Source organism: Bombina bombina, chromosome 6 (assembly GCF_027579735.1).
Source record: "Bombina bombina isolate aBomBom1 chromosome 6, aBomBom1.pri, whole genome shotgun sequence".
Lineage (NCBI taxonomy): Eukaryota > Metazoa > Chordata > Amphibia > Anura > Bombinatoridae > Bombina > Bombina bombina.
The window spans coordinates 124,518,276-124,532,699 of record NC_069504.1 but is presented as its reverse complement, the minus strand read 5'-3'; the positions used below and the strand labels follow the sequence as shown (position 1 = coordinate 124,532,699).

The 14,424-nt window shown below is 35.8% G+C and overlaps 1 protein-coding gene across 1 annotated transcript in view; it reads right to left on the bottom strand.

Moving 5' to 3' along the window:
• The window catches only part of CPNE8 (copine 8), a 959,176-nt gene that overhangs the window by 387,349 nt on the left and 557,403 nt on the right, over positions 1–14,424 (bottom strand). Inside the window, exons 9-11 of the mRNA XM_053716599.1 lie at positions 12,505–12,609; positions 8,032–8,073; positions 6,195–6,270 (exon numbers count right to left, since the gene is read on the bottom strand). Of these exons, the coding sequence (XP_053572574.1) occupies positions 6,195–6,270; positions 8,032–8,073; positions 12,505–12,609 (223 nt within the window). The remainder of the gene's footprint in view (positions 1–6,194; positions 6,271–8,031; positions 8,074–12,504; positions 12,610–14,424) is intronic.

The following is a 14,424-nucleotide window of genomic DNA, read 5'->3' as shown; positions in this document are numbered from 1 at the left end:
ATTTACTTCTATTATCTAATTGGATTCATTATCTTGGTACCCTTTGTTGTAGAAGCAGCAGCAATTAACTACTGAAAGCTAGCTGAACACATCTAAATTAACCAATAACATGAGGCATATATGTGCAACCACCAATCAGCAGCTCCTGAGCCTACCTAGGTATCCTTTTCAATAAAGAATACTAAGAAAACAAAATAAATTTGATAATAGAAGTAAATTGGAAAGTTGTTGAAAAACACATGCTCTATCTGAATTATGATAAAAAAATATGGGTTTCATGTCCTTTTAAATAATTATACCAAACAAGTGCTAATGATAGATTACGAGTGGCCCGATAACTGTTGCATGCAAGCGAAAAAAGGGTATATCTTGGCTCTTTGCAAAAGTCAGAAGTAGTGCGTGTATTATAGGTTGAAAGTAAACATGTTCGATTGAGAGCAATTTTATTTAAGGAGCACCGAGATATTGCGGCTTCAGAGAACAAAAAAAGTTGCACAAAACACTTAAATACATTTAAAAGAAAAACATTGGTGCAATAATACATTTACTATCGCTAGAGATGTAACCAATTCGGTTTGCCAAAATACTTGCTCAATGTTTGAAAATGAATCATTGGTTTTTCATCACTTGCACAACTTCACAACTTTTAACTGACAGTTAAATTGACCAATCATGTTCCTCCATCATCCAATCCTATAAAAGTAAGAGGGTCATTGCATAACCTAAATACAGCGAATCTGCTGCCTGATGCACACCCCTCTGAGGAAGCATAATGTGAAACGCGACTGGGTCAAGGGCTCTACTTTATTTTAAATGCTCTCTGTCTGACACTTAAAACAATGTATTATTAATTTATTTAAAAACTGAATAATGATTTATGTGAGAAGGTTGGGAGTGGCAATAGTCATGGAGGGGAAAATCTCTTTGAATTAATTCATACTGAGGACAGGGTCATTCTAAATAAGTGCAGATCCTAGCATTATATTATAGCACACGTCTACCCTCAGTAATAGCCTCCTGTAATCTCTCTCACTATCGTATCTTAACTGATTGTCTGATTCAGCTAATTACTTGCATACACAATAACAGGCAGAGATGTGTTTTTAATTTCTAAGGAGCAGCAGATTATTACTGTACTTTCCTGTTGTCTCCTTTTTAAATTAATAGGGTTAAAAGTTACATTTTAACTTATTTAATCTGTTTTTGTGATTATAAGCATTCTGTTGAATACCTGTAGGTATTTTGTATACATTTAAAAGTAAAATTACACTCATAATAACACCATCTAATAAAACTTATAAAAATAAAATATTGCATAAAAAGTTATAAGGGCTCAAAGATATGAGGACTCAGGTGTTAAACAAAAGGCAGGACTTTAACATTGAGATAAATGCATATACATGTCTAAAGATGTATATGTATGCATGTATATATATATATATATATATATGTTTATATGTGTATTTATGTAGTGTAGTGGGAAAATATATAATATAACATATATAATATATATATATAATATATAATATATATATATATATCTAATGTGAAGTGTAACTTCTAAAGTAAAATAAAATGTTGCTAATAAAATGAAACATATAATAAAATAAAGATCAAAGGTATACAGTTCTAAAACAATTGATAGAAATATTTAATAGATAAGTAACACTGGCTAAAATATATAAGTAATAAAAACTTTGGTAAAACGTATATCTATACCTATATACATATACAGTATATATATATATATATATATATATATATATATATATATATATATATATATATACTGTATATGTATATAGGTATAGATATACGTTTTACCAAAGTTTTTGTTTATCCAGTTGTAATTGCAACTTATAACATCCAAGTGAAAGATATAACACCAACATGTCAGACAAAAATAAAGACAATTCAAAAACAGAATTGCTGTGTTGGAAAAAGGATCACCCCCTCCAAAAATTACTTGTAAACTCAATCAGGTGTAGCTAATCACACAAAGCTATTTGACCTTCAACTGTGATTAGCTGTGGGCATATGGATTAGCTCAGCATGAAAAGAGCTTTCCTGGAGCAGCTCAGTCCCTGGTAGTGCAATTGAAGCAAACAATCAGCTATGGGTGGCAAGGCACTGTCAAAAGATCTCTGGGATAAAGTTGTCGACAGGCACAAGTCAGAAGATGGATACAAGAAAATATACAAGGCTTTATCAATGCCTAGAAGCACTGTGAAGTCTATAATTAAGAAGTGGAAGGTATTTGGTACAACACAGATCCTCTCTGGAGCAGGACATTTCTCAAAACTGGATGAAAGAGCAAGGAGGAAACTGGTCACAGAGTCTAATAAGAGGACCACAGCAACTCTGAAGCAGTTGCAGGAATTTATGACAAAGAGTGGTCATTGTGTCCATGTGACAACAATATCACAAATTCTCCACAAATGTGGCTTGTATGGAAGGGATGCAAGAAAAAAGCCACTCCTTAAGACAGGCCACATGCAGTCACGACTGAGCTTTGCCATCACACCTTGGAGATTCTGAGGCCACATGGATAAAGGTGTTATGGTCAGATGAGACTAAATTTGAATAATTTGGCCTCAATAACAAACGATATGCCTAGAGGAAATCCAATACAACTCACCATCCAAATAACAAGATACCTACAGTAAAGCATGGAGACGGTAATATTCTGTTATGGGGGTGTTTCTCAGCAGCAGGCACTGGAGCACTTGTCAAGATAGAAGGAATAAATATATATAAATATGTATTTAAGAATAAATAGAACATATTCTGCTATGTGAAGAACTATTTTGATTTGTGAAGAACTTTGTAACGTGAAATATTAATATTTAATGTAGAGTTAGCGCACTTAAGAAAAGGTGTTCGGTTTTGCGTGCTAGTATAGGTGTTTATTTCCACTTTCATGCACCTTTAAAGTCTATGGGGGATTACGTTAATGCAGTTGTGATATTAGAAGTTCACTTATAACTTGTCGTGACCTATCACTTGTCGCTTGCGTGATTGGTTGCTGAATATAGTTTAATGTCAAAAGTCATATACCATGGTAAGACTGACCATAGCAACAAGACACAAGGTAGTTTTACTGCATCAGCAAAGCCTCTCCCAAGCAGAAATTACAAGGCAGACAGGGGTTTCCAGTTGTGCTGCCCAAGCTCTTCTGAAGAAGCACAAAGAAACTGGCAGCATTTAGGACCAAAGACACTGCCAAGAAAATCTTAGTGGAGCAGATGAAAGACACATCATGCTTACTTCCCTTCACAATTGGAAGATGTTCAGCAGAACTATCAGCTCATAATTGTCAGAAACCAGGGGCCCCCATCTACACCCATCTACTGTCTGGTGAAGTCTGGTAAGAAGAGGTCTTCAGTAGACTTGAGGCCAAAAAGCCATACCTCCAACATGGAAATAAGGCCAAGCGCCTCAACTATGCACAACAACACAGAAACTGGGTTGCAGAAAAATGGCAGCAGATGCTCTTGACTGACAAGTCAAAATTTGAAATACAGGTATACCCCGCTCATACAGTGGGTTAGGGACTGGAGCCCAGCTGTAAAGTGAAAACCGCATTAAAGTGAAACAATGCGATTTTAGCTTTCTTTTTACTTGCCAATGTGTTTAAAAACTTGAAAACATGTTTAACTAATATATATTAGGGGTGCAAAAGTGCTACGTTTAGTTAAACACTAGCACAGTACAGTATTCAATTAGTATTCAATAAATACTGTACCTGTAAAATAGTGATAATTACTGTAGTAAAATTTGCCAGACTATAACACTGAGACACAGATTGCACTGTAATGCTGTAAACAGAGTGAACGGCGCATAACAAAATAGTCAAAAATAAAGAAGGACGGAATTTTTAACTTGTGTTCAATAAAGCTGATTTTATACTTCATCTCTACGTGGGATCCCTTGCTTCTTTATTTTTGACATTTACTGCACCAGACTGTGGATCCTACAGTCCCTTTGCTCCTACGTTGTAATCCCGGGTGAAGTAGCCCCGCCCCCCAGCAAGTCACGCATACGTCGGTGAGACGCTCTGGCCCTGGCGTTGCTTAGAACACTGCCAGAAGTTACGGACCTTGTACCGATTGTCAGGAGACTGCGCCTGGGAGGAAGCTTATCTGCTCGCCGAAGTCGAATACCGGCCTGTGTGTTCACAGTCTCCCATGTTATAGTGCATTTAGTCCCACACAGACGGATGGTCGACCTTCCGGTTTGGAGAAGTATCCAGGACAGGGGTGAGTGGGGTTTGTGGACGTAAGTCCCGGGACCAACTACATATAAAGCTATCATGCTCATTATATAACTTTGCATCTTTAGGAGTGTTACCAACTTCCTTTCTCATTTTCATAACAAAATAGTGCCAGTCACTTTTCTCGCAATCTCACGAAGATTACAGCACTGTTTTAAAATCCTCTGAGGTTGAACTTCAGCTCCACAAAGTGCTGTAAAGTGAAGCGCTGTAAAGTGAGGTATACCTGTATTTGGCTGTAGCAGAAGGCAGTCTGTTAGCCAAAGGGCTGGAGAGCAGTACACCAATTAGTGTCTGCAGACAACAGTAAAGCATGGTGGAGGTTCTTTGCAAGTTTGGGGCTGCATTTCTGCAAATGGAGTAAGGGATTTTGTCAGAATAAATGGTATCCTCAATGTTAAGAAGTACAGGCAGATAATACTCCATCATCCAATACCATCAGGAAAGGCATCCGATTGGCCAAATTTATTTTGTTGCATGATGATTCCAAACTTGCAGCCAAAGTCATTAAGAACTTAAAGGGACAGTCAACACCAGAATTGTTGTTGTTTAAAAAGATAGATAATCCCTTTATTACCCATTCCCCAGTTTTGCAAAACCAACACTGTTATATTAATACACTTTTTACTTCTGTGACTAACTTGTATCTAAGCATCTTCTGACCGCCCCTAATCACATGACTTTTAGTTATTATCTATTGACTTGCATTTTAGCCAATTAGTGCAGTGTCTGCCACTAGCCACGGGCGTGATCACAATGCTATCTATATGGCCTACATGAGCTTGCTCTCCCCTGCTGTGAAAAGTAAATAAAATAGAGGCGGCCTTCAAGGGCTTAGAAATTATCATATGTGCCTCCCTAGGTTTGCTTTCAACTAGAATACCAAGAGAACACAGCAAAATTGTTGATAAAAGTAAATTGGAAAGTTGTTTAAAATTACATGCCCTATTTGAAAAATGAAAGCTTTTTTGGACTTGACTGTCCCTTTAAGTGTAAAGAAGAACAAAGAGTCCTGGAAGTGATGGCATGCCCCCCACAGAGCCCTTATCTCAACATCATTCAGACTGTCAGGGATTATATGAAGAGACAGAAGCAACTGAGGCTGACAAAATCCACAGAAGAAATGTAGTTAGTTCTCCAAGATGTTAGGAACAACCTACCTGCCGAGTTCCTTAAAGAATTGTGTGCAAGTGTACCTAAAATAACTGATTCTGTTTTGAAGGCAGAGGTTTGTCACCAGAAATATTGCTTTGATTTAGATGTTTCTTCTGGTATATCACTTTACATTTTGCTAATTGATGAAAATAAATTAACATTTCTATTTCTCAAAGCATTCTTACGTTACAGCATTTTTTCATTCCCGCCTACACCTTTTGTGCAGTACTGTATTAGACCTCCCAACTGTCCCTATTTTAGAGAGACAGTCCTTGATTCTGAGCTCTGTACCCCTGTCCCTCTTTAAATAATTCTACTTATCTCCACCCATGGAACACCAAGAAACACCCAGAATCCCGCCCACTAACCACCCATAATTCCTCCCCTCTCAACACTGCTCCACAACCCTACAAACTGCCCTGACACACCCACAGACCACCCAGAAACACCCACAATCCCGCCCACAAACCACCCATGATCCCTCCCCTCTCAGCACAGCTCCATTCACAAAATAGTGACAGACTCCTATCAACCTCCTGCATCCGTCATTCTTAGCTACAGATGTTGGGAGATATGCTGTGGATACATACATACACGCATTGTTCATTTATTCTTCAAATAACAACACAAAAATGAATAATATTAGTAAAGAGTGACTAACAAGGTTTCTAAATATCAAAACCTGATTTATCAAATATATAATACAACATTGTGTGACTATAGCATCTCTCTTATTGTAACAATAAGCAATACGTAAAAGACTCACCTCATAAACATTGAACTGTGATTGTCCTCGTGAAAGTTCCCTGTAGCTTGTTATGAAATCACCAATAAAATCATGACTGAGGAAGAAATAAAGGCATTGCTGTAAATACTGTGCAAAAGCAGAAAAAGGTGTTTCATTTAATATATTAAATAATTTGCATATTACATATACTCCATTTAAATAATATTTCAAGAGGGTAAAAAAAATGTCCCGAAGAGCAAAGAAGATTAGAGAAATGAGCAAATAATCATTTATTAAGCAAAATAAGGATTGTTTCAAGCAAATTTGCAAAGCGTTCAAGATTCATCTGACTTTTATTTAGCACTCAGAGGGAAGGTATTTAATCTACTACAATATGAGCTCTCTGCTGCAGGAAAGATGGTAATTAGAATTGCCCTATGTCAAAAGACTGCAGTAACCAAGAGGGAATAGACGTCTTTAGCAAACTTGCTCATTAAAATGAAAATGAATCTGGCCATTTTCAATATAGTCTGATTGAAATCTGATCTGGTCACTTAGAATCATAAATTAACAACTTACCAGCTAACTAAAATGACTGTATTATAGGACAGAAGTTCTGTTTGCTTAATGGCTCATTAATTCTTTTTATGATATACAAAAAGAAAATCATAAGCTCCACTATAACGCTGTATTACCTCCCTTATTACAGTTTCACATTTCTCAAGCTGTCACCCACAATCAATAAAGGCTGTAAAGTATTGTTTGATGGATCAGAGTCCAGGAACCATCTATTGCTTGGATGAAAAGCTTTATATGCTCATTTTCCAAACATTATTCCCTTGTGTGATAACTATCACAAAGCACACTATAGGGCTCGATTTATCAAATGCTGTGCAGACATGATTCGCTATAGCAAATCATGTCCACTGGACATCACAGCAGACAGACAGCATACGCTGTCCTCATTTATCACTGCACAAGCGTTTCACCAGAAGTGCTTGTGCAATGCCGCCCCCTGCTCACTGGCGGCCAATCGACCACGAGCAGGGGCTGTCCATCATCCCGATCCGATCAGAATGATTTCAATCCGACAACTTTTAGGTGGTGGAGAGCCTTAAACAATGTGCCTCTGAAGCAGCTTCCGCAGTTTGATTAATGTAGTCATATGCAGTTAGTAACATGGCGGCGCTACCATTGCCTAATTTCTACAAAGCTCGTACATTATAAATATGATGTTTAAACATGTTTACCTTTCAATAGCATTATACAATTTATTCTTTATTATTTGCCTTGTGCCACTATATACAAACGCCTCCTGTATACAGCTAAACAATTTCCAGAAAAAAATCAGTAGATTTATAGCTATTATACAGCAGTAGACTAACATAGCACAGCAAGCAGCAAAAGCTTATTTGTGAAATGATTAAAAAAAAAAAAACAACGAACACTAGGAGCCTCTTTCAAGGCTATGTTGCCAGACAGACCTGCGTCACTCCTCTGTAATTACCACTTCCACATCCTCAGCATTTTATGAACATCAAGCAAAAAACTTTTCCAAGGCCAATGCTTAAATAAACACTACAACCATCCTCTTGTAGATTATACGATGTCTTTCATAGCATCACTCACTGTAAAGCGCATCGGAAATAACCGCTGTTTATCATGATATTGCACCTAAAGTTGTCTATTTTGTCCTTATAACAAGCAGCAGTTATTATGCAGCCTAAACCTTAGGAGAGCTCAGACAATAGCAAACACTATAGGGTTCCTCATATTTATATATTGCTTGGGATTTTTTTTAATTATTTTTTTAATATATCGTTTGTTCAGACAAACCATTATCAGTGCAGTAAAAAATATACAAAATGATAAATACCCCCCATCTCTGTCCCAGTCGTAGACTTCTACTTTAATTGGCCTGTAAAAAAAAACAAAAAAGACAAAATAAACACTATTGTACAGACACATCTAGGGCATCAGATTTAATTTAGGTTTTTCTGTGTTTACATATTTAGGCCTGTTTTTGTTCAGAAGTCTATGGTAGTCAATTATTTCCTTTTTTATTTAAAGCGATGGTAGACAAAGCTTATATTGAAGTGAATATTGAAATCAATGTTGAAAAAAATCTAATTCTTGCTATATGGCTAGCACAAACATCAGGGCCCTGATATTCAAAGGTTCTCCAGCTTGGAGATAAACTGTAGTTCAGACTTCACAAAGACTGACTTTTCAAAAGAAAAAGGGTGTAACTCTCCAGCACGGCAAGATCTCTCTAATTTATGTGTGTGAAGCAGAGACAAGTCCAGTGCAATAAAGCATTGCATGATATGAGAGTTTTATTACACTTAAACTTTGTGCATTGTATTTTATATACATTTCAGATTGGGTCCTTTCAGTATTATTACATTTAAGCTTTGCACATTCTCATTTGTAATTTAATACATGTAAATGTTGGTCTAGCAGTGATTTTACACATTCTGGTTATGCTTTGGATGTTACTTTAAAAACTTAAAGGGACAGTAAAGTCAAAACTAAACTTTCATGATTCAGATAGGTCATGAAATTTTAAACAACTTTCCAATTTACTTTTATCATCAAATTTGCTTTGTTCCCTTGGTGGTATTTTTGAAAAGCTAAACCTAGCTGGGCTCAAACTGATTTCTAAACCGTTGAAAACTGCCTCTTAGCTCAGAGGATTTTGAAAGTTTTTCACAGTTAGACAGTATTAGTTCATGTGTGTCATATAGATAACATTGTGCAAGTTATTTAGGAGTCTTCACCGATTGACTACACTGCATGTCTGTCAAAAGCACTTAGATAAGGAGGCTGTCTGCAGAGGCTTAGATACAAGGTAATAAGTATATTAATATAACTGTGTTGGTAATGCAAAAACGGGCAATGGGTAATAAAGGGATTATCTATCTTTTTAAATAAGAACATTTTTGGTGTAGACTGTCCCTTTAAGATCATACTTTGTATAAAATTACATGGCACTTTGTATTTTCTCCATTGTAAACTGGCAGTTTCAGAAAGTGGGAGGGACAGGGTTGTTCATTGGGCTAAACAGGGGAGTTCCCAAAAGATGTTTGAAGCTCTCTTACAAGTCTTGTAAAATTTCCTAAGCATTTTAAACAAGCTGGTCTCACTGATTTGACTCACCAGCTGCATGCAGGTGAAGTTTGCTCAATATTCATAATACACTTATATTAACTAACAGAAAAGTAATATATACTAAAATATGGACAAAAGTAAGTTAAATTGTAGTCAAAACATTTCAGTTTAATTTGGAATTGATGCAAATGGAGCCTTTATATTAGCGCCAGGGGTTCTCCAGTTACCTTTTCTCTCCCATGTGAAATTTTGTATCCCAGAGAGCTTCATTGCCTTCTATGGAAGGCATCTCTCATTTCTCTGGGATTTCCAGGTTCCTCCCCTTTTCTTAGAAAATTCAGTGAGTTCTACCCCTGTGAAGTCAGCACTATATTCTCTCTCCAAACTAGAGACTGTTTGATTATCTGGCCCATAGAAAGTAATGACACTCTCTGGGAAACTGAAGCTGACAGTTTTTCAGTTTTACTTTAAATAAAATACATGCAAAGTGCAATCTAATTTATAACACACACATATATATATATATATATATAATATATAATATATATATAATATATATATACTGTATAAAAACTGTAGTAGAAAGCAGCGCACTCTCACCTCCTTCAGCATCAACCAGGGTGCGGGCAAAGTAGTATTAATATACAAACAGGCACGCACTCTCTGGACTTTTTTTTCGGGGTGAGATCTCCGAAACGTCACATGTCTATTTGAAAATTAAATAGCACTTTAAAAAATACAGAGAGTGCGTGCCTGTTTGGATATATATATATATTTATATATACATACAGAGTATATATATATATATATATATATATATATATATATAAAACAGAAGCAGCATGTAGAAAAGGAATCCGGTGAATATTCCAATAGTTCCACCGCAGAATAAAGAGCCAGCACCAGAGAATAGATTAATCACCTTTATTCAATGAATACATAACGTTTCGGCCCCAGCAAGGAGGCCTTGATCACATGAAGACAAGTCACCCCACACAAGCATACCCCACAAACCCTTAAGTGCTCCTTAAATACCCTCAAACATAATGGTACCTGCCCTGAAAAGAACCGCCAAACATACAGAATTAAAACAGCTGTGGTTAATGAGAGCAATCAACATCAGTGGAACCAGGAAGTAACCTCCGACTGTGACACGCATGGATCGCGCATGTGTCAAGTGACCTAAGTACTTAGGTCACTTGACGCATGCGCGATCCATGCATGTCACAGTAACCACAGCTGTTTTAATTCTGTATGTTTGGTAGAATAATTTGTTAAAGTTACACAGAAACTGTGAAGTCATAATCAGAATTTGAAAAAAACACAATCCTAAATACACTGATGTATGCAAAATAAAATACAAAACAAAAAGTGAAAAGTGTAAATTGATATAAAATAGAAAGCACAATGTGTAAATGCAGCAGAACTGTCACCTTCATGCAGTGCTATACTGCACTGGGCTTATCTCCTTTACATACAGAAATGCAGGGAATGCCCCTCAGAGAAGTAAAGCAAAATCTTCTGGAGGATCATTTAGAATATCTCACATCACCGCTTGTAAAAAAAAATATTTGTCTAAGCGGGACAGCAGTGGGGCTGTTGAGTTTAATAAACTACAGGCCATTTTTAACACTTTCAGGCATGATTTCGCTATAAAGTAAAGGTACCAATATACTTTTTTTTAAACAACAATTTCATTATTCACTTCAATATAGGCTTTGTTTACCATCGCTTTAATATTTTAAAAACGGACATACTACAATATGTTACAGATTTGTGTTTGCATCTTCATAGCCTGGATGAACAAATATTTTCTTTCAGGCTTGAAGGGGTATCTCCATCCAATACTGCTGTATTCATTTTATTTACATTTAAAATAACACATTTACATGGAGCCATTTTGTTTAGACAACATATATATTTGTGTCTAATGTCCCTTTAAATGAATCTTAATTTTATAAGTTTTTTTGTTGTTTTTTCATCCACATTAGCAAAATAGTCTCTAACCTAGAAATAAAACCCCTGTAGTATCAATCTTACATAAACATACACAGTACAGAATAGAATATGACATTTTAAAATATCCTTTTAAATGAGTTTTCTACATTAAAGATTAATTTTCCAGCTTGTCCTCCTGACTAATATTTGTGAGAGGAGCAGTCTGAGCTGATTAAAATGACAGACAACTGATACAAACTGATATGAAACGAAAATCATAACATTTAATATGCTGCTCATATTAAAGAGCCATCATGGTTGAATTATGACATGCTTTAATTAGTTAAAGCATTTCATTTTAAAATTAGTGACCCTGTACCTCTATGTGTTTAATCCCTACAAATATGTTAAACACACAGTTAAAGTCATGTTCATGAGTCACAGAGCACTGCTGGTCCGGAGAGTAAAATACTGCTGGCCCAATCAGCAGCTATAATCGCACAGCAACTAGTACAATTGACTGGGTCAGTGACAGTATCTGCTCAGGACCACTAGTGCTATGTGACTCCCAAGCAGTACTTTAACAATGTGTTTAACCCCTTTGAAGGGGTTAAACAAATGGAGGTGCAAGGTCTCTCTTTTTAATATTACACACTGTAACAAATAAGAACATATAATTTTTTTACTATAATGGTCTTTTAAAGAGACACTAAACAAAAAAAGCCATATTGTGAAAGGGAAGATATTAAAAAGTGACATGAAAGTCAAAATTACACTTGGTTTAGATAGATTTCTATTTATTTATGTTTACTTTGGGAGCTTTCTGACGATTGGTGGCTACACATTGTCATTGGCTCACCAAAATCTGCTTAGCTAGCTCCCAGTAGTGCATAGCTAACTTGTTTGTCCTGTTTAAAGAAGCAATTTCATTCATACAGATTTACATAGGTAAATAAATATGATCGTTTCCTGGGCCTCACATATTTCACACTATTCCATATATTCATTTAAATGGTAAACATCTACACCATTATTAAACACATATACCCCACTGTTTGACTGAAAATAGCTGTTTTTCAAAAGTAAAAAAAAATATTATTATTATAACAACAACAATAACAATGTAAAATTCTCTTGTATTAGGTGCAAGAAAATATAAAGACCTTATGGTTTAATGTCCATTTAAGCTTGTAAAATTCTAATTTTGTTTCCAAATTCTCTAAGGGAAAAATGAAGGGTTTATATTTTTCAGTGACAAAACAATACTATGACAGTTTATAAAATAAATCCTTTTTCTTACCTGTCAAAATCTCCATTGCACAGTGCTCTGACCGGAATCTTGAATGCCTGCCATACAGGATTTAACGTATTTTTTACAACTTCTGTTTTGTGGCAAATTGTGAAGCTGAAAAATAAAGTAGCTGTTTCATTGGACATATACTTAATAAACTATACCACCTGTTCTACAACTGTTCTATGGGCAGCAGTGTCTCCGTATATTTAAGTTTCTTATAATGTTGAATGTCTCAGTATTTGTGTGACTGTGCAGACTACAAATGCTCTATTTTGAGCAGCTTACAGAGAACAGATCTATTGGACCTCTATTCAATAAAGTTCCACACACCCAAAGAGTAACCATTTTTCTACTATGCTCTTAAAGAAGTAAGGAATTGATGCATTAAAGGGACATTAAACACTAAATAGATGCTAGATAGAATGATGCAGTCAAAGAAAAGATTAGTCTGAGAATACAATGTAGATGTATTTTTTAACGTTTCATTAGCTGTTTAAATATTGACAAAATAAGTGTAAAGTTTTAGTGTCTATAAAACAATGGGAGCTGCCATGTTGTAACTTAGGTTACCTTCTCTGTTGTGGCCAATTAGGGGAAGTTATAAATAGGTCACTAGAGTGTGCAGCCAATGGCTGTGTGGAATATAACAGTGGTCTGCACTTCCATTTCTAACAGGAACTGAACAGCTTACAATTTCAGAATGAAATTACAGGAAAGGGAATAAAATAAATAATGAAAGTATTTTGCAGAGTTTTTTATATACAATATATATATATATATATATATACATATACAGTTTGTCATTTTACATTATCATCGCAAAGTGTTCAATGTCCCTTTAACTTTATGCTATAAATCTATAGATTACAAAGCATGCTGAGTTGCAGAATAAACTGTAATACTTTACTCTGAGAAGAAAACTATGTTACACTGTGTTAAACTGGCAACTTTACCACTGTGAATTAAACTTCTACTTACCCCCCTCCCACACACACACAATGGTCTGATCACATCTGCTGCCTATTTGTTGTCAGGTTTGCAGTAACTTTTCTCTTCATCTCATTGTCCTGGGTAGACTTATGCCTTTTATTTTATTGTTTAAGGATGGCTGTCATGGACTGCTGGGGGATGACCCTACATCTTCTTCTGATACAGCCTACACCTGCATTCTTATGTGGAAGTTTTGTCTGAGCTCACTGTGCCTTATGAGGAACTGACTAGGTTATTGGATCTAAGAATAATGAGTCCAGGCTTGGTGATTCCCATCACAGCTCTGCAAAATTAAACTTTGCTAAAGATACCAGTTTGCCCAGAGGAAAGACAGGTGTAAACGGATCTACTGCAGGCCAGGACAGCATTTATTTGAGAAGTTTTGATGCTGCCTTTGGAGGGCCACTAAAGGCTTTCTACGCCATTTTAGAAGGATACCTATGAGAGGTCTTTGCTTGGAGTTACAGCAGAGAGAGACCACCAGAATGAAGCCTTTATACATTGCTTGTGGTTAATATTGGTCAATCTCCCTGTTTACTATACACCATAATGTTATGTTTTGCTTTTTTTTCTGTTTGTCACCAGGTCATAATCACTTGTTTGCCATTATAAGGTGACCCTTTTGGGACCTGATATCTTTGGCACCTTAAGTGATTTCAAATAATATATATTGAGGAGTACAGAGTATGTAATGAACTATCAACAGTATTTATCTTTCTTTTGTGTTAAAAAAAGATGAATTAAAAGGTGTTTAAATGTCATGTAAAACTAAAAGCAAGCACACAGGATTGTGTGCAACTGGGTACCAGGACGCTAATGCTCATTGGTTATATTCATTTTTTTTAAAACAAAGCAATACAGTTTTAAACTTTCTATTACAGATGATGTATCGCATTCCTTAAAACACTTATGTGCTAGATAAGTTACGTTCACTTG